The sequence below is a fragment of the Geotrypetes seraphini genome, chromosome 17 (assembly GCF_902459505.1).
Source record: "Geotrypetes seraphini chromosome 17, aGeoSer1.1, whole genome shotgun sequence".
Classification (NCBI taxonomy): domain Eukaryota; kingdom Metazoa; phylum Chordata; class Amphibia; order Gymnophiona; family Dermophiidae; genus Geotrypetes; species Geotrypetes seraphini.
This window is the reverse complement of record NC_047100.1, coordinates 10,696,496-10,716,761: the sequence shown is the minus strand read 5'-3', so window position 1 is coordinate 10,716,761 and position 20,266 is coordinate 10,696,496. Positions and strand designations below refer to the sequence as shown.

Below are 20,266 nucleotides of genomic sequence, written 5' to 3'. Positions count from 1 at the left end.
CAAGGAGCAGCATGGGATTTGAACCCACAATCTCAGGGTGCTGAGGCTGTAGCACTAACCACTGTGCCACACACTCTCTTCTTATATACTTGAGTGGTTTACAAATTTCATATACTGTAGGTCAGTATACTGTAGGTCAGAGGTGTCAAAGTCCCTCCTCGAAGGCCGCAATCCAGTCGGGTTTTCAGGATTTCCCCAATGAATATGTACGAGACCTATTAGCATACAATGAAAGCAGTGCATGCAAATAGATCTCATGCATATTCATTGGGGAAATCCTGAAAACCCGACTGGATTGTGGCCCTCGAGGAGGGACTTTTGACACCCCTGCTGTAAGAACTGTCTCTGTCCCTAGAGGGCCAGATTGAGCAAATAGCACTCAAAATTAGCGGCACTGAATAGTATTTTTATAATGGGCATTCCAGGATTGACACTCTCTATAGCAGTGGCTCCCAACCCTGTCCTGGAGGACCACCAGCCAGTCGAATTTTCAAGATATAGCACTGTTAGTCACAGCCTTTGAAAGGTAGGTACTTTGGCACTGTTCTACTTCCATGCTGAATTTGCAGCACAAAAAATGCATTCTAATGGATGCAAGGCACGGAAATGGAGCAGAAATAGCAGATATGTGGAACACCCCCTCCCCCAAACTCGTGCTAATTTATAGAATAGCACTTAATTGTTTCTGGTTCTGCAAAGGGGGTATAGCCACGAGAGGAGCATGGGCGGGTCAGGGGTGTTCCCTTAAAATGAATGTAGTGTTATTGTGTGGTTTTGCATGCAACTCATGTGCACTTGGTGTAACACCTCATGGCCAAAGATGGGCACGGATCCCAGTGCTATTCACTATTCTATAGAGTAGTGGTTCTCAACCCTGGCCTGGAGGACCACCAGCCAGTCGGGTTTCCAGGATCTCCCTAATGAGGGAGACTGGCATAGAATGGAAGTGACAGGTATGCAAATCTCTCTCATGCATTTTATAAATTAGCACATGAGTTGGGGGAGTGTTCCACACATCTGCTATTTCTGCTCCATTTCCATGCCTTGCATCCATTAGATTGCAAAGCAGAACCTAATTCTATATACAGTGCCAAAGTGGCTACCTTTCAAAGGCTGTGACTAACAGTGCTATATTTAGAAATGATAAGAAGTAATAGTAATATGTGCATCGGCTTTACAAAATAGATAAGAGTGTGAGCCTACCAGGACAGATAGGGAAAAATACTTGAGTACCTGACCACTTAGGCTTTAAGTGGTATATAAATACTAAAATAAAAATGAGCTAAGGAGCATGATGTGTGACTAATCAAATCAATTGTGGATTGGGATTCAACACTAGTGTTTGTATTTAAAGCTATAACTAGTTCTAAATTTAAAAGAAAGGAGGGACCAAAGTATGAAGTATCATTCTAGTCAGTAACGTAGTAAGGGGGGAGAGAGACCCTGGGCGCCGTCCTGGTGAGGGCACCAGCACCCTACCTCCTCTGCCCCTCCCCTACGCACGCTTTCACTGCTCCCCCCCCCCCCCCCACTGTACTTCTGTCTCTGCGCCGGTGCGAGCAGTAAAGGCTCTCCTTCTGATGTTACTTCTGGGTCCTGCACCTAGAAAGTGACATTAGAGAGAGAGCCAACGCGGGCAGCAAGAAGATGATGCTGCTTGTGCCGGGGAAGTTAAGAGGTACAGGGGTAGGGAAGGGAGGCCATCACCCCAGGTGCCTCTTGCCCTTGCTTCGCCACTGATTCTAGTCATTACATTTCTTCCAAGTTCATTTGGACGGGACGATAGCCTGAGACTACCTATTTTCACAGAAAACTGACAGGGAAGCAACCCTGCAGACCGGCACTACCTCAGGATTTTTTTTTTTTTTTACAGAACAGACTCACAGGCTCTCGAAGCAGTAGGCCTTGCTTGATTTAGGGGGCAAGGCTGAACGCTGAGGCTCCTCTAAAAAAAATGTGGGGAGGTGGAGGAAGTGGGGGGAGGGACCCCGCTTGAGACCCGCTGAGTTTGACACCCCTGAGGTTGGATAGATCCCCAAACAGAGCCCGCCCAAGCTCTGTCCGGCCAAAAACAGGGACGAGAAACCCCCTAAACAAATTCCAACAGCCCTACCAAGGGAGATGGGTACAGATCACTCACCACCTGCTGGAGACTGAAGTAGACTGAGGAGAATAGAGAAGGGGATATCTTATGTACTATCTCACAGTTTTGTTTTCAGTCTCCACCTGTTGGTCATGATTGGATATATACCCATTCGTAAAGATTAACCTCTACTGGTCTGGAGAGTGCTAAAGAAAAGGCCTATTTCAGATAGTTGAGACTAGAGAATGACACGGGGACCGTTTACCGCAGTAAGCCGTGGTCACCGCAGTAATGGGGACATTTGGAACTGCTTTACCGCAGGAATGGGGACAAGACCTTTCACCGCCCCGTGGAAGAGGTGAAAAGTCTTGCTCCTGTGGTACAAAAATTGTGTCTGTATCAGACTCTGCATCTCCTCCCCATCTTCTCTTGCGCCTATTTTACTTTCAGAATACTTCAGTCACACATGGCAGGAATAGTTTTAGGGGAGAGCAACTAGGGCAACTGCCTCCTGGTCAGAGAGAGAGCCCTAAGCCAGCTGGAAGCTAAAGAAGCACAGCCTGGGCTTTGCGGTCTCTAGTTTTGTCTAATATCAGCTCTAGCAGGATACATATTTCAAATCTGAAATATTCTAATCACAAAATATAAAATTTATTTTATTCTTCAAATCACATTGGTCTCAGGCTTTGGTTTTGGGTTCCTTCTGTCTTCATCGTGGCATGGTTGGCTCCTGAAGGTAAAATAGGCGCAAGAAGAGCTGGGGAGGAGATGCTGAGTCTGACACGGGCGCAATTTTTTTACCACAGGAGCAAGGGTCTGTCTATAAATTTGGGCTGATTAACTACTTCAGTGGGCGGTCTGGGGACAGTTAACTGCAAATAAAGTGCCAATATTCAGGCCTAAACCAGTTACGTTAGGTGGCCAAATAGGACTGAATAAATAGCCATTCTATCTTTGGCCAGTTTAACTTAACTGGTTAAGGCTGAATATTCAAGTTTCAAGTTGATTTATGGCTTGATATACCAACCATCACATGTATCTGGATGGTTTACAATATTAAAAATTAGAAAAATCTACATATAATAAGGTACCACATATAACCATCTCATATGACAATGGAATTGCAGAACCAAGTATTACATTGATTTGTCCCCATATCGATTTCCAGAAGCTGAGTATCACAGGACAAAAAAACAGCAGATGATCTAATGTCCCAATATCTGTATGACAATGCCAGCATCTATTAGATCTGGAACTATCTATTTTTTGTAAACGCACAGGGGTTCAAAAGCTTCTATGTAACAGAAAAAAACAGGTTTGTCTCATAGACGCTGACACTGTACATTTCATCCTCCAAGTCCAAATTCGTGGCCACTGAGCTGCAGAAATATGCTCCTTGATCTCAATGCTCCAAATGTCTTTAAGACTCGTCTTTGGTTTTTTATTCAATAAGTCAGATATTAATTTATACCACCGGGAGGCATGATGCCCCAGGGAATCTGTCTGAAAACATAGGATCTGCAGGCTATAGTAATTTTTGAAATTTCTCCATTCAGGGAACCCTTTCTGAATGGCTTGCTTCAATTGCAACCATTTATAAATTTAAGTCTTAGAAATACCAAAGGACCATTGCAATTGTGAAAACTCAAGCAATTTTCCATGAGATACAACATCCAAGTTTCCAAGTTTATTAAATGATTTGATTAATCGCCTACTCTACATTCAAGGCGATGTACAAGATAAAACAAATAATTACAAACAAAGGTAAAATATTATATAAACATAGGTAAAATATTATATAAATGGACAATATTACAAAAAACAAACACAATTAAAAAAATTAAGTTGGTACATCATCTAAAGTACGTACGTACACCTGCTTCCAGGCAATCTTCGTCCTGCCAATTTGAATCTTGGAGTTTACCCATAATGATTGACATGTGGATTTCTCTATTTGAATATCAGATAGATTATTAATATATTTTAGAGTTGTCCATGTATCCATTAAAATAATATTATCCTTCACATAGGTTAGTAATTTAACACTCAATACATGCGACAATCTCAATGGGGACATCAATTGCCATTCTAAATACAACCAGTCCGGAAGATGCTCCTTGAGCTCTGGAAGGACCCAGTACATACCCTGATGCATAATATAGGCCTGATGATACCTATAGAAATTTGGAAAATTTATCCCACCTGCTACAATTGGTTTTTGTAAAGATACTAAAGCAACTCTAGCTTTTTTCCCCCCATTTGACCGGTATAAAGGTATAATGATAACAAATGATAACAAGAAATTGGAAGAGTTCTGATACTTTAAATTTTCCTTTTTGGTGGGCAAATTTGTGTTCTAGTAACAAATATGAAAAAATGAATGCAGAATTTTTGGGGAATAATAAGGTATTTAAGTTAGTGTGGAGCCCGTTAGCAGCTTTTGTTGCATCTGTTTAACATATGTAGTTATATATTTATGTCTTCTATCTCTTTTAAATTAGGTTTCGTTCCCATACACATCTGGGGGAGGGGAGGGGAGAATACTGCATATATATTTGATGTATGTTTACATTTCTGAGTTTTACAGGGTTGGGGGGGTAATGATGTCTTTTAATTTCTGTAGTTCAAAAGTGCTTTGTAATGGTTTGATATGTTTCAGATGTATATATTTATATTGCACTGTTCATATTGGAAAATAATAAAATAAAAAAAAATTTAAAAAATCTAATAAAATTTAAGATTTAGTTGAAATAAAATAGGAGGAGGGTAAAACTAAAACTATGACAAATGAAGACTTATTAGAGACTCTTAACCAGTTAAGTGCTGCCACCCGCACATACCTGGATGTTCAATGCTGGTGCCCAGACAAAGCTGGCATTGAATATCATGGCATAATGTTGGCAGTGAGAAAAAAAATCACTGACTACTGCTGGATGAATACTCCCCCCCCCCCAATATTTATTTTTAGTCCTTTGTTTTTCCTCCGATTGAGGGGTTTTCAGACTTTCTATAAAGCATAGTGTAATAATGACTCAGACTTCTTCCTTGTATTTAATGAATCCCTGGCATTCTGCCAAAATGCAGTGTCTGAAAATGAGATTATCTTATCAAAAAAATATCTAAACCAATAATTCTTTGGCATGGCAACTCTTGTTTGTCCTTTGCATTCTAGTGTATGATTTTCTACGTATCAAAACTCAAAAATGAATTTTGCATCTCTCTCCTTGCACCAAGCAAAGATGAAAGAACATCCTTTCTTGAGATTGTTCTTTGTCATTGAAACCATATTGGAAGTTTCATTTTTTTTAAAAACACAGTAACTTGGGCTTCATTTTAAAGTTTAAAACTGAGTGAATACATTTTAATGAAAATTGCATGCAATGGAAAACATACCAGATTAAATGCACGCAATACTGTGACATGAATAAAAGAGAAGGATTTAGTTAGAATTTCTCTCAGTACTTCTTAAAGGGGCCAGTCAAAGAAGCAGAGAGCTCCTCACCCAATTAAACCTTTGATTTTGAGACTAGAGAGTTGCATGGGGACAGAAATCCCACCCATCCCCACCCGTCCCCGCCAGGATCCTCTCCGTCCCCGCCAGAATCCTCTCCGTCCCCACCCGGATCCTCTTCATCCCCACCTGTCCCCGTCAGGATCCTCTCTGTCCCCACCCATCCCCGCAAGTAATTACCTCCATCCCCACCCGTCCCCATAAAAAGCAGCAATTACTTCTGACAGGATCATCAATTCCACAGTTTCTTTTGTGTTTGTGCTGCTGTTTCCTTGTGGAATCTCTTTGGTGGAACCCTTTTTTTGTTTTCTGTTCAGTTAATTAACTTATAAACCCCCTCTTTTACTAAGGCTGACGTGTCCATTATATTATATGGACGAACCCTGCTTCCAAAGCTTTCCATCCCCGTGGGAGTCCCGTTGGCTAGAGGGGGGTCCCCGTGGGAGTCCCGTGGGTTAGGGGGGATTCCCGCGATCCCCGTTCCCGTGCAGACCTCTAATTGGGACATCCTCCTCAATAAAAGTCAACTCTGCCTGGAAGACCCTCCACCTCCATAAAAGACCCCTCTACATATTCGTGATCATGTAACTCAGGGGTGTCAAAGTCCCTCCTCAAGGGCTGCAAACCAGTCAAGCTTTCAGGATTTCCCCAATGAATATGCATGAGATCTATTAACATACAATGAAAGCAGTGCATGCATATAGATCTCATGCATATTCATTGGGGAAATCCTGAAAACCCGGCTGGATTGCGGCTCTTGAGGAGGGACTTTGTCACCCCTGATGTAACTCCTTTGTATTTAAAATTCCACTGGTTACCAATGGAATTTAGGATCAAATTTAAGATTTTGATGTTGACACATAGAGCATTATTTGAGTTGCAACCATTATATTTGTCTAATTTAGTTTTATTCTATACGCCTGGGCTCATCTTGCCTCAACCAGAAATTGTGCATTTTTTTTTTTTTTTATTTCTTTCCAATTTTATGGAATAGTTTGCCTGTAGAACTGGGAAAGGAAGAATCTTTCCAAAATTTTAAAAGACATTTAAAGGCCTTTTTAAACTAACAAGATGTGACTTCGGGACTTCAATCTGCATTTATATATTCTTATATTTTTTAAATTAATTAATTTTTAATTTAATTAATTTAGATTGTTATATAATATTATGTATTCAAAATGTTTCTTTTTTATTTAAATGGAGTTCTTTTTATAATTTTGATTGAATTATATTGTAAACTGCTTTGATCCCTTTTAGCTGTAGATGTGGTATATAAAGATTTTAATAAACATAAACATACTGAGAAGACTCCCTCCTCAAAGCCCCTCTAACTGGGAAGGAGTCTCCAATCAAAGCTCCCCTGACACTTCTCCCTCCATAATAGCTCCTCAAGGCCTACCTCGAAAATGAGATTTAGGCAGGAGTGACCCACCAGTAGCTCCTGCCCTTGCTGGCACTGGGTTCAATACGACATTGGTGAATCCTAGCAGTAGTCTTGCAGTACTATTGCTAGGAGGTAAAGCTGCTGTATAAAGAAAAAAGCTTTTTCAAAGTAGGCCTTGTTGGGTGGAGGGGAGGTGGGGGGGGGGAGTGGGCAAGGGAGAGTGAGGTATATTGCCTGACTGGAGAGGATCCTTTGGGGCTTTGATGGGGAGGGGTCCTCTCAGGTCAAAGGGGCTTCTTCTCGGTTGTGGGGCCTGTATTGACAAATTGCTTCCCAATGGAGGAGCATTGAGGGAAGCTTTCTGCCTCTTTGGCTGGCCCCTTTAAGAAGTGCCCAGGAGCATCAGGTTGTGCCTTTGAGGTCTGGTACTCTGAATGGTAACTTAATGCTATTTGTGAAGTTGAACACAAGCAGCATTACGCATGTACTGTGAAAGTGACTAACCTGCAATACAGAGCTACCACAAGTTACGTCATTGCTGTGGTAACTTATGGTGTATTAGAACTCCCAACTTTTATTACAGATTAATAACAGCCCCCCTCAAAGCATATTAATTAGCTTTGAAATTAATAGGAAATTGAAAATAATAGGGTTGATATTTGAAGGGGTTAACTGGTGAGAAGTGGCTCCTGGCTGCTTAAATCTCCTGCTCAAGCCTAACCACACATTTTTTTGGGGCACTTAACCAGTTACTGCAGCTGAAAATAGCCAATTTCCAGTTTGCGGTAATCAGTTCTGGGGGGCGAAGTCGGCAGTTGGCTAGTTAAATAACAATATTTGGCACTTAACTGGCCAAGTTAACCGCATAAATAGGACCTCATGAATGTGTGCATCTCTGAACGCTTTGCTTTCATGACATGGCCTGGCACCGAATTTCCAGGCAGTGGCTTAGCGAGGGAGGTTGGTGCCCGGGGCGGTAGTGCCCAGCATGTTTCCTGCTTCTTGAGCATGCCTCCCTTGCCCCCCCCCAATGTACCTCTTGAAATGTTTGCTGGTGCAAGCAGCATCTTCCACTTCCTTCGCGTGCCGGCCTCGACACCCTTCTGACATCATATCTTGATCCTGCAATCAGGAAGTGATGTCACATCCTGGTCCCGCAATCAGGAAGTGATATCAGAAGGGAGCCGAGACCGTGCTGAGCAGCAGGTGAACATTTCAAGAGTTATGTTGGGATGTTAGATCATTTACTATACTATTGTCCTTTGATACTAAAATTCTGGAGATCAATTTGGGATCAGGTTAATAATTTATTAGAAAATCCAGTGGTACTATCGTATGATACCATTTTATTTGGAACATCTATGAGGACAAAAAGTCAAATTTCGGCAAAAAAATAACAAACTTTTGTTTATAATGACGAGAGTTGCCATGCAGCTTATTTTAAAGAATTGGAAAAATTGGGATAGATTAAATTATTCATTCTGGTGGGAATCCCTATGTTATGTCTTTAAAATGGAAAAGTTTATGGCCATTCAAAAGGGATATTATAAAAAATTTATGGATGTTTGGGAAAATTAACTAAATATTGTAAAGATTTATTTATTTGTATAATTTGGGACGATTTACAGGTAAATTCAATAAATGAGGGAAGGACATAATAAGAAATTAGAGGTTATGAAGAGGATAGCTAGCTTTACATTTTAAATAGATAGCTTACGTTTTGGAGAAAAGCCAGGTTTTCAGATGCTTTCAGAATAATTGGAATGAGCCTAGGTTCCGCAGCGGGGCAGGGAGGTTGTTCCAAAGCTCAGTGAATTTGAAGAAAAGGGATTTCCCTAATTTGCCTGCATACATGATGCCTTTTAACGAGGGGAAAGATAGTTTGAGTATGTGGGCGGATCTGGTAGTGTCAGGTCTCGAAGAATTCCAGGACAGTGGGATTAGGGGAGGAAGAATGCCATGTAGGATCTTGAAAATTAGGCAGGTAAATTTAATTTTTTTTTTTTTTAAATTATTAGGATTTTATATACCGCCTATCAAGGTTATCTAAGCGGTTTTACAATCAGATACTCAAGCATTTTCCCTGTCTGTCCCGGTGAAATTGAATACCAGTCCATGGAACACCTCCAACACATTTGGCTTTGATTTAGGTGCTAACCCGTGATATGCAGTGGCACTTACCCGGTTAATATTAGTTGAATATTTATTATTTATTTAACAATTTTATCCTGCCTAAAACCTAAGCAGGTTATAAAATGCAATAAAATCAGGTTACATAGCATGACAAACAGATTATAAGCAGCTAGACCCAACCATGCAATTAACTAATTAGTGGCCAGCTAAATTGCTTTGAATATTGGCCCCCAAACTGCCCAACTTTGTATGTTAAGTGTAAAATTTGGCACCCAAGTTCATAATATTAGGAGGTAAATATATATTTTTTTAAAGAAGACAATCGTGATTACCATCTCCACCAAATTTCATGCAGTGTAACACCTTGTTTCAAACCAAGAGGGGGGGACGACATATTTTTTCACTCGGAGAATAGTTAAGCTCTGGAACGCATTGCCAGAGGTTGTGGCAAGAGCGGTTAACGTAGCTGGTTTTAAGAAAGGTTTGGACAATTTCCTGGAGGAAAAGTCCATAGTCTGTTATTGAGAAAGACATGGGGGAAGCCACGGCTTGCCCTGGATAGGTAGCATGGAATGTTGCTACTCTTTGGGGTTCCGGAATCTTGTTACTCTTAGGGATTCCGGAATGTTCTACTCCTTGGGTTTTGGCCAGGTACCGGTGACCTGGATTGATCACCGTGAGGAATGGTCTACCGGGCTCGATGGACCATTGGGTCTGACCCAGCAAGGCTATTCTTAGGTTCTTATTATGTGAAGCCAGGTAGCACTGCAGTTGAATTGTGTACTTATTTAGGGCCTTTCCTGTACTGTATTGTGGGGTTTTATAGTACTGCTTCTTAACTAATTGTTTTGGACTATTATCTAATATGGTTTACAGATTATTACTGACCAGATATTGTTCGTCTTACCTCCTGGACATCCCAAGCTCGAACAGTGCCATCGGTAGATGCAGTGCAAACAACGGATCTCAATTTTTCAGTGCCAAATTCATGTATATTTTCCGAGAGATAGGCCAAGCCAATAATAGTTCCTGTAAAACAGGATATTTCAACATAGTACTAGGCTGACATAATTATGTATAGGTTGCCCAAAGATACTTATGCAAAGTAACTGGTCACATTGGTGACAGCAATCAATTATTGGCCTTAACAAGTGTTAAATGAGAGAGGAATGGGGCCTAGTGATTAGAGCCCTGAGGTTGCTAGGTTTGATCATAGCCTGCTCCTTGTGACTCTGGGTAAATCACTTATCCCTCTATTGCCCCAGGTACCACAGTTAGATTGTAAGTCTGCTGGTACAGATAGGGAAAATATCTAAGGGTACCTGATTACTATTCAATGTATTGTAAACCATTTGGATGAATCTCCCATTTTCAGTAAAATGTGGGGGGTTACAACCCCCCCCCACAACGCGGCGCGATCTCTATTAAGTAAAGTGGGGGGGGGGGGATTCCCCACCACGCCCCCGTAATTCCCCACCACAGTAATTTTCTGCGGCGCGCGCCTCCGCGCTGTGCTCAATTGTCTGCGTGCGCCTTTGTCCCGGCGCGCTTTTGACCTGACACCCCCTTACTGTAATTGCACAATACATTTTGCTTTGAAAATGTACAAAATAGACATGCAGAATGGCTGTTTGGAAAATTGCAGTTATCTTCCATACCTGTGTGTCCCCTCATGCTTTTACAAGTATAATCAGCGGATGCACAGCCTGAGGTCATATTGCGATCAACCTGTGAGCGATGCAGGTAGTACTTTTTCCAGGTCTGCATTCCAGGAGCTAGGCGCGATACATTGCAGAAGGTCCAACACTGCAGACACATGTTTCTATAAAAAGTATAAAGCCAAAATGAACCGTAAAGATGCATTACATTAAAACCAGGGCTGGGCAGTCAGAGTTGGAGTCGGAACAAATTTTGGGTACCTGGAGTCGGAGTCGTGGGTACCTGAAACTGAGGAGTCGGCGTTGAAGGATTTATCTACTGACTCCACAGCCATGATTTCAAAACATATACGGCCTCTTTTTCAAAGCCGCGCAGCAACAGCCCCGAAGCCCTTTAAATCTCTATGGGCTTCGGGGCCATTAACGCAGCACAGCTGCTAGCGTGGCTTTGTAAAAGAGTACGATAGATAAAACCAGGGCTGTGGAGTCAGAGTCAAAGACAATTTTGGGTACCTGGAGTCGGAGTTGAAGGATTTATCTACTGACTCCACAGCCCTGATTTCAAAACATATAGATAAAACCAGGGCTATGGAGTCAGAGTCGGAGACAATTTTAGGTACCTGGAGTCGGAGTTGAAGGATTTATCTACCGATTCCACAGCCCTGGTTAAAACACAGCTTTTTATTTCTACAGGAGGCACTTTTCAAGTACCCACGAAGGACAGGAATGGTGTTTGTCTACATGCTGATCTCAAAGCAAAATTGGGTTGGGGAGGAATCAACAGCATCCTTCTGACCCAAGCAGGAGAGCGCCAGAGTACTGTCAAATGAGTTGGGGCATGGGCCATGTGTGAGCATAAAGCCCTGCAGATGATTCAAAAGGCTGCTGCACGGTTGATTTGTGGTCTGAGAAAATTCGACCATATAACACCGTGTTTGAAAAAACTTCACTGGCTGCCTGTACAATCACTATTATTTTTAAGACAATAGTGTTGGAGTTTAAGATTATCTACCAAGGGATTCCATGTTATCTGTCACAGACTATGCCACTTTATAGGCCACGCAGAGAATTGCGATTTCAGGGGGCAGTTCGATTGTCGCCGACAGGCGCTAGGTCTTCCGCTAACTCTTTCATGGGAGTAATGGTGTGGCATAAGTTGATTGGACAGCAAAGAGATTTTGTAGATTTTCAGAAGTTTAAGAAACGCCTAAAAATGTCAATAAATATCTATCCTGGGATATGAATGATTTTGTATTGATACGTTGTTGAGTGTCGTAAATAATGGCTGATATGAAGGAATTGTTGTATTTATTGTTTGTATAACGTGTTGCATGTTTTATTTGTAAAACCGCCTAGTTACAGACGGTTAAGAAATCTTTTAAATAAATAAATCTATCTATCCACACATGGACACGTACTAGAGATATCAGTAAGTACACACAATTTAAATATTCTAGCTGTTTTGCCTTTCTTTTGAAACACTTTAGACATTTGCATTTTCTCTGGAACTCTCCATACCTTGATACTGTTTAAGGACATTCCACTTCTTTTAATGTCATGATATAATAATAACAATCTTATTATGAAAGGGAATTATAATGGCAAAACAAGGGTGATACTGAAAATACTGCTTTGATTGGTCACCCATCAGCAATCTATAAATCTTTGTATATATAAAAAAATGAACACACAAAATATGATACGTGCTTAATAGTGAACGCTCAGACCCACAACTATATCCCAGTGAAATATCACGGAGAAGCTGTGTAAAGAGACCATCATTGCTTGTTCACAGTCTCTCCCACCATTACTATATAACATTAGTTCTAACAACAGCCACAGCTCATAAAAAAGGAACAAATTCTTAATCACCACTGCTGCACAAAATGGTTGGCTTCATCAGGGAGGGGTATGGGACAAACAACTTCCTTCCTCCAGCACACAACACACTCTGGCATCGCACGTATCATATTTTGTGTGTTCATTTTTATATATACAAAGATTTATAGATTGCTGATGGGTGACTAATCAAAGCATAATAATAATAATATCATGACTTTAGTAGAAAGCTGAGATTCATAGAACATAAGAATAGACATACCGGGTTAGACCAATGGTCCATCTAGGCCAGCATCCTGCTTCCAACAGTGGCCAATCCAAGTCATGGGTACCTAGCAGAAGCCCAAATTATTACCATTTTATGCTACCAATCCCAGGACAAAGCATGTCTTCTCCCCCATATCTATCTGTGGACTTTTCCTCCAAGAACGCATCCAAACCTTTTTTAAACACTAACCACCGTGACCACATCCTTGGGCAATAAAGTTCCGTTGCTTAACTATTCATTGAGTGAAAAAAAATATTTCCTCCTATTAGTTTTTAAAGTATTTCCATGTAACTTCATTTAATGTCGCCTAGTCTTTGTACTTTTTGAAAGAGTAAAAAAAAAAAAAATATATCGATTCACTTGTACCCGTTCTACACCACTCAGGATTCTACAGATCTCCATCCTATCTCCCCTCGGTCATCTCTTTTCCAACCTCTTTAGCCTTGCCTCATATGAGAGGAGTTCCATCTCCTTCATCATTTTGCTCACTCGTGTTTCAACCTTTCCTAATTCCGTTATATCGGATTTTCGATATACCCCCGTTTTACTAAGGTGCGCTAATCGAATTAGTAATGTAATGTAATGTAATGTAATTTATTTCTTATATACCGCTACATCCGTTAGGTTCTAAGCGGTTTACAGAAAATATACATTAAGATTAGAAATAAGAAAGGTACTTGAAAAATTCCCTTACTGTCCCGAAGGCTCACAATCTAACTAAAGTACCTGGAGGGTAATAGAGAAGTGAAAAGTAGAGTTAGAGGAAAAATAAAAATAAAATAAACATTTTAACAAGACAGCATTGATCTAAATACTTTGGAAGGTAGAAGAGAGGAGAGAAAGGAATAGAAGCAGAAGGGGGAGCCGTTGAACAGTAGAATTCTGCAGCATCCACTATCTCCTCCTCTCCCTATTGGCTAAGGCTCTTAACATTTGCATATCTTCTTCCCATTGGCTAAGGCTCTTTGCCTGCATTGTGATGTCATAGAGCTTTATGGTTATAGAAACCTAGAAACATGATGGCAGATGAAGGCCAAATGGTCCATGTAATGTAATGTAATGTAATTTATTTCTTATATACCGCTCCATCCGTTAGGTTCTAAGCGGTTTACAGAAAATATACATTAAGATTAGAAATAAGAAAGGTACTTGAAAAATTCCCTTACTGTCCCGAAGGCTCACAATCTAACTAAAGTACCTGGAGGGTAATAGAGAAGTGAAAAGTAGAGTTAGAGGAAAAATAAAAATAAAATAAACATTTTAACAAGACAGCATTGATCTAAATACTTTGGAAGGTAGAAGAGAGGAGAGAAAGGAATAGAAGCAGAAGGGGGAGCCGTTGAACAGTAGAATTCTGGAGAAATTTAAATGATAGAAATAGAACAAAACAAAGACAAAAGGCAAAACAATAGATAAGATTAAAGATAAATCATAAGCTGGAAAGAAAAATCCACAGATTAACAAGCACGCATTAGCATTTAGCGCGCGCTAATTCGATTAGCGCACCTTAGTAAAACAAGGCCATAGTGACTAGAACTGAATGCAATACTCAAGGTGAGGTCATATCAAGGAGAGATACAGAAGCATCACAGTATTCTTGGTCTTATTTACCATCCCTTTCCTAATAAATTCCTAGTATCCTGTTTGCTTTTTTTTGGCCACCACCACACTCTGGGCAGAAGTGTATGTCTCTATAGGACTACAGTACTCCCCCGAACTTTGCGGGGGTTCTGTTCCAGGAACACCCGCAAATTTTCAAAAACCGTGAATGCGGTTTTGAGTCTGTAAAAAGGCAGGAGAGAACAGCTGGAGCACCGGCCGGCGCAGTAAATCATACACGGTATACTCCGGGAGGGGGGGGTGCGCGAAGAGGAGGAGGAATCATATGTGCAGAAGGCTGATTTCCTGACCGGGGGGGGGGGGGGGGGAAAGAGGAGGAGGAATAGTCTGTGCAGAAAGCTGATTTCCTGACCGGTGGGGGGAAGAAGAGGAGGATTCATCTGTGCAGAAGGCTCTTTTTCTGACCTGGGGGGGGGGAGAGAAGGAGGAATCATCTGTGAAGAAGGCTCTTTTTCTGACTGGGGGGGGGGGAGAGGAGGAGGAATCGTCTGTGCAGAAGGCTGATTTCCTGACCGGAGGGGAGAGGATTAGGAATCGTCTGTTCCTGACCGGGGGAGGGGGGGGTGAGAAGGAGGAATCGTTTGTGCAGAAGGCTGATTTCATGACCAGGATGGAGAGGACGAAATATCGTCTGTGCAGAAGGCTCTTTTCCTGACCGGGGGGGAGAGGAGGATGAATCGTCTGTGCAGAAAGCTGATTTCATGGGGGGGGGGGGGGGGGAAGAGGAGGAATTGTCTGTGCAGAAGGCTGATTCGTTGACTCATTCCCTGTATTTTCTGACCGGAAGAGGCAGTCAGAAAATACTGCGAATAACTGAGTCCGCGAATCGCGAAGGAACACTGTATATGGTTAGAAAATGCTGGAAGCATACTCTATTTAGATATTTGTTTTTTAGTGGGACTCACTCGGGTCCATTTACTTAGGCGCATGCTAAATCGGTTAGCACATCTTGGTAAAAGGACCCCTTTGGTTACAAATATAAACCTTGCAGAGAAAGCAGGTCATATTGATAAATTCTTGAAGGTATGGTCCCTGCTCAAAGAGTATATGGATTTGTTACCCTCCGAACCTCTATTCTGATATAATAATTATTATCATTCTAGCTGAAGTCTATATTTTGGGTTGCATGTGACCATGTTCCTGCTCTAGTGGGTAGGTTGGGGGTAAGTTGGCTTGGGGTGGACGGGATTTGTACGATCTAGCATTATTTGCTCTCGTGTATAAACTGTTTCTATGCTTTCAATTTTGTATTTCATTATATTGTACGTATATGTTGTGGTTTTGAGAATTTAAAAAAAACAACAACAATTGAACTAAAAAATCTGAGATTCACAAGTTTCCAACTGAGTCAAACTTAGCAGAGGAGCCGTCATTTGAGAACAGATGACAGATCACATGTGGTCAGTTGGTGACACTTCAGTTTTGGGGCCTTATACTAAGGTATGCTGAAAAACGCTTACTACAGCCCCTGCTAAAATGGCTGGTGGCAGTTTTCCTGTTTGCATATGCTAATAACACAATTTATATATTTATTTAACAATTTTATCCTGCCTAAAACCTAAGCAGGTTATAAAATGCAATAAAATCAGGTTACATAGCATGACAAACAGATTATAAGCAGCTAGACCCAACCATACAATTAACTAATTAGTGGCCAGCTAAATTGCTTTGAATATTGGCCCCAAACTGCCCAACTTTGTATGTTAAGTGTAAAATTTGGCACCCAAGTTCATAGTATTAGGGGGTAAATATATATTTTTTAAAGAAGACAATCGTGATTACCATCTCCAGCAAATTTCGTGCAGTGTATATAACCATTGTTTGATTACTGGCTGCAACCCTGTTCATATGCCAGAACGTCCCCTTCATTCAAGTAATCAGACCTAGGAGGGGCCTTAAGCACCTGGGCCAACTGGAATCTTAGGCCTCGCTCCCAGTGCATTCTGGGATGCACTGGGAATGGTCTAGGACACCAATTGGCCAGGTCCCTTAGGCTACTCCCCGACAGTGGATGTGTCGGCGGTGTGGCAGCACTCTTCCTGCCATGGCCATTCGGAGGTGGGGGGGGGGGGGGTGGCTTCGGGTATTTGCAAGGAGGGGGGAACGGGATCCCCTGCCGTTAAACTGACTGTATATAGTAAAACAAACTGGCTTCAATAGAAGAAAAGGAGTGATTGAGAAGTGACCCAATTAGGCTTGAAAAACTGCTCAGAAATATGAAACTCTGAAGGGAAGGCTGTTAAACCTCCCTTGGAGAAGAGTTAACCTTCCAGTCACTGCAAACTTAACAAGTTTATGGGCACACTCAAAAACTCCAAAGATGTTTGAAAAACCAAAGTTTCAAAGTCTTTCTGTTTTATGCAAGAAATGTCTTCGTTTGGTAAAAGTTAAAACTGCCACCACTGAGTTACTTAGCTCTGTTTATTGTCTTTGGGGGTCCCAACGTGGCCCCGTCTTGAATAACCTTTGTAGTCTAGTGTAAATTAGAGATTATATTCACACAGACTTGTTTTTAAATCTTATTTCTAGATACAACTGAACATCACGACCAGTAAAAGTATTTAGCTAATGAAGAACTGTAGATTCACACATGTCCACATTTGTTACTCTCTGATTTTCATCGACATCGGGTCTCCTGAAGCAGGATTTGAAACGGGGCCACGTTGGGACCCCCAAAGACAATAAACAGAGCTCAGTGGTGGCAGTTTTAACTTTTACCAAACAAAGACATTTCTTGCATAAAACAGAAAGACTTTGAAACTTTGGTTTTTCAAACATCTTTGGAGTTTTTGAGGGTGCCCATAAACTTGTTAAGTTTGCAGTGACTGGAAGGTGAACTCTTCTCCAAGGGAGGTTTAACAGCCTTCCCTTCAGAGTTTCATATTTCTGAGCAGTTTTTCAAGCCTAATTGGGTCACTTCTCAATCACTCCTTTTCTTCTATTGAAGCCAGTTTGTTTTACTATATCCAATCCTCTTTCTGGTTTCCATTTTGTTTGTTACACTTCACCCTGTACCTTGCATCTAGTTAAACTGACTGTGGCAGAGAGATTTCCCTGCTGTGATCAGTTCAGTGGCCACATCTATTTGAAATGTAGGCATTTTGCTGGTCTACATTTCAGGCGCCTATTGTGGCCCTAGGGAGACGCCTTGGGCCACTTAAGCTCACCTAAGGCAAAACCACGCTCATGCCTAGCCTTGGGTGAGCTTAGGCGCCTTCCTAGGCTTGCGAAGACGCCTACAATGTAGACTGCCTGCCTCGGGGAGTTTGTTTAAAAAAATGTGCATCCCGATTGGCTGGTTAGACAGCGGTAGGATGCCGTTTATAGAATTTGCCCCAAAGGGTCCACCTCCAACTTTAACACAAGCCTTCAGTCATTTTGGCAAGCCTTTAACAGCCCATATCAGTCTCCATGGCAGGCTATCCCAGATCATCCGCAGTGCTTCCATGAGTTTGGCGATTGTTTGCAGCTTTGGGAACGATCCCTTCACTTAAAATTATTAGTACAAGACGGCAATTTATCTTTTCTATTACAGCCCCCCAAACATGGAATTCGCTTCCTATTTATTTGAGGGAAGAGCGCAACTTGGAGAAATTTAAGAGTAAATTAAAGAGCTTTCTTTTTAAAGACGCTTTTGATAATTAGCTAGCTAGTTCCCTAGCTAATTTTAATTTTACTATATAACCTTATTGAAGCATTTTAACTTCCCCTTCCTCATGTATTTTCCTAAACATCTTGCTTACTTTCAAATAATTTGTAGGTCTTTTCCCTACCTTTCCTTGTGTTTTTAAGTTTGTCAAGTTTGTTAATAGTCCAGTAAGACTTAGCTCTTTTTATACGTTGTATTGTTTCCTAAAACTTTGTAATTTTATCACTATGTACATCGCTTAGAATTAGGATTAAGCGACTAATCAAAATTTTATTAAACTTGAAACTTGAAGCTTGTGATAAGCCTCCAACATTGCTCCCCAGACAAAAATCTAAGTCCCTGTGATGTCATTACCAGTAAACTGGTAGCCTGTGGGGGGTTTTTACCTTCAAATAATGACAGTTTTACATTGAAATATTTTTGAACGTGCAAAAATTGCTGGGTAGTCAGGCCAAAAAGCTTATAACTTTGCTGTGGTTAAAAATAATCTCATTCCACTTGGCACATAAATGTAGATTGGAGCAATAAATAAAGCTGCAAAATTTCACATCAAAATTCCAAGTGGTTACTGAGAAAACAGCAAAAAACACTCTAGGAAGTTAAATTTATTTTTGCCTTGTCAATACCAAAGGCATCATGACAAAACAAAATATTATACGCCTTCTTGCATCGCTCTTTATTTGACATTTCTCTTGCACGTTGTGTATGCTGTGGAGATATTTCAGTGCACGGTCAATTTGTCTTTCTAAAAAAAACTTCATATGATAAGCAACAATTCATTCTGAAGAAACAGGATCTCCTTTTCAACCCATCTCAAGAACTTACTGTGCTTCTGGGCCAAGCCCATGACCTCGAAATTCAGCTACACCTTATCTCACTAGGATGGGCTCAGCCAGCAAACTCATTCATCACAGGCTTGTTTCGCCCCACTTCAGGGCTTAAAAACATATCTGGCAGAAGGAGGGCGATTGACTTCAGCAAGTAAAAAATACATCCTGGGCCTACTTTGCCATGGCTTTTTTTTCCTCCTATTCTTTGTCGGGAAGGGGGGGGGGGGTGAAGATTCATGAATCAGGCCCTCTGTGTTCAAAAATTATGTGGCTCAGAGGTATCCTTTTCATAACTTTACTTCTTGCTTGCTTTAGACACAGACACATATCTATTTCTGTGCATTCATATGTCCGCTGACAAGACTATGGCTGTTGTTCCTTCCCCTAGTCAGGATTCTATAGCATATTTCCTTGAAGCTGAGAGGGAAGGTTACTTTTGGCTGACTGGTGAGAACAGAAAAGCTATTCCTCTCATGGTGAGTAACCCTTTCACACTCTCCTCCGCTATTTCAGTGCTAATTGTTAGATGTGCGAGACTGGAATAAGAAAGATGAGAGTAAAGCTGCCAAGCATTCATAAAGGCCTGCGGATGAAAAGAGCTATTCTTGTTAGCACCGTCTTCTAAAGGCCTCACAGAATCCTCAAGAGGCTGTTTCACACTGTTACACTGATAAGACCAAGTCTTTAGAAGAGGGAGTCTGTGTTGTCTCTTTTTTGAAGACCCCCTTCTTAATTAGTCATTCTGCTTTTGTAAATATTGAAAAACCTGCACCTCTCCCACCCTAAATATAGTAGGTAGTTCTTGCTGTCATGCATTGTAACCACTGTGGTAGCAAAAATCTGCACAGCGGAAAGAGGTCAACTGCTTACCATCCTGAAAACCTGTTTGTGCTTTGTGCAACAGGGGCCAGTGAGTCTTTTTATTCTTTCCAACCCAGTGGGATGTTGGAAAAATTGGGAGATTTTGAGTATGAAATGCAATAGGGTAGATAAGATATTTTTGGAAGGCAGGGGGGGGAAAAAAAAGATGCCAGAACTTTGTACCAGCTGAAAAAAAAGCCTTGGTTCTAGGAAACGGTCATTTCTGGTATTTAGAAACTTTGCTTTCCTAGCATATCCCGATGAGATATTTAACCCAACTGTATAATTACTTCTGTTTGAGTTTTGACACCTTACATCAGGTGTCCCACTGGTTATCCTTCTCCTACCAGGATTACTATGTCTAACTTTTCATTTTTTTGCCATACATTCTAATGCTTCCATCTATAATTTTTAGAATTCTTACATTCAC

At 41.1% G+C, this 20,266-nt stretch overlaps 1 protein-coding gene across 3 annotated transcripts in view; it reads right to left on the bottom strand.

The window, feature by feature from the left end:
* The window catches only part of FBXW12 (F-box and WD repeat domain containing 12), a 52,532-nt gene that overhangs the window by 19,389 nt on the left and 12,877 nt on the right, over positions 1–20,266 (bottom strand). For 2 of the 3 annotated variants that reach the window (XM_033926100.1, XM_033926103.1), the window contains exons 3-4: positions 10,770–10,933; positions 10,019–10,140 (exon numbers count right to left, since the gene is read on the bottom strand). In XM_033926100.1, coding sequence (XP_033781991.1) covers positions 10,019–10,140; positions 10,770–10,933 — 286 coding nt within the window. Of the gene's footprint in view, positions 1–10,018; positions 10,141–10,769; positions 10,934–12,870; positions 12,941–20,266 lie in introns of all 3 variants that reach the window. The other variant, XM_033926102.1, reaches the window with a different exon arrangement.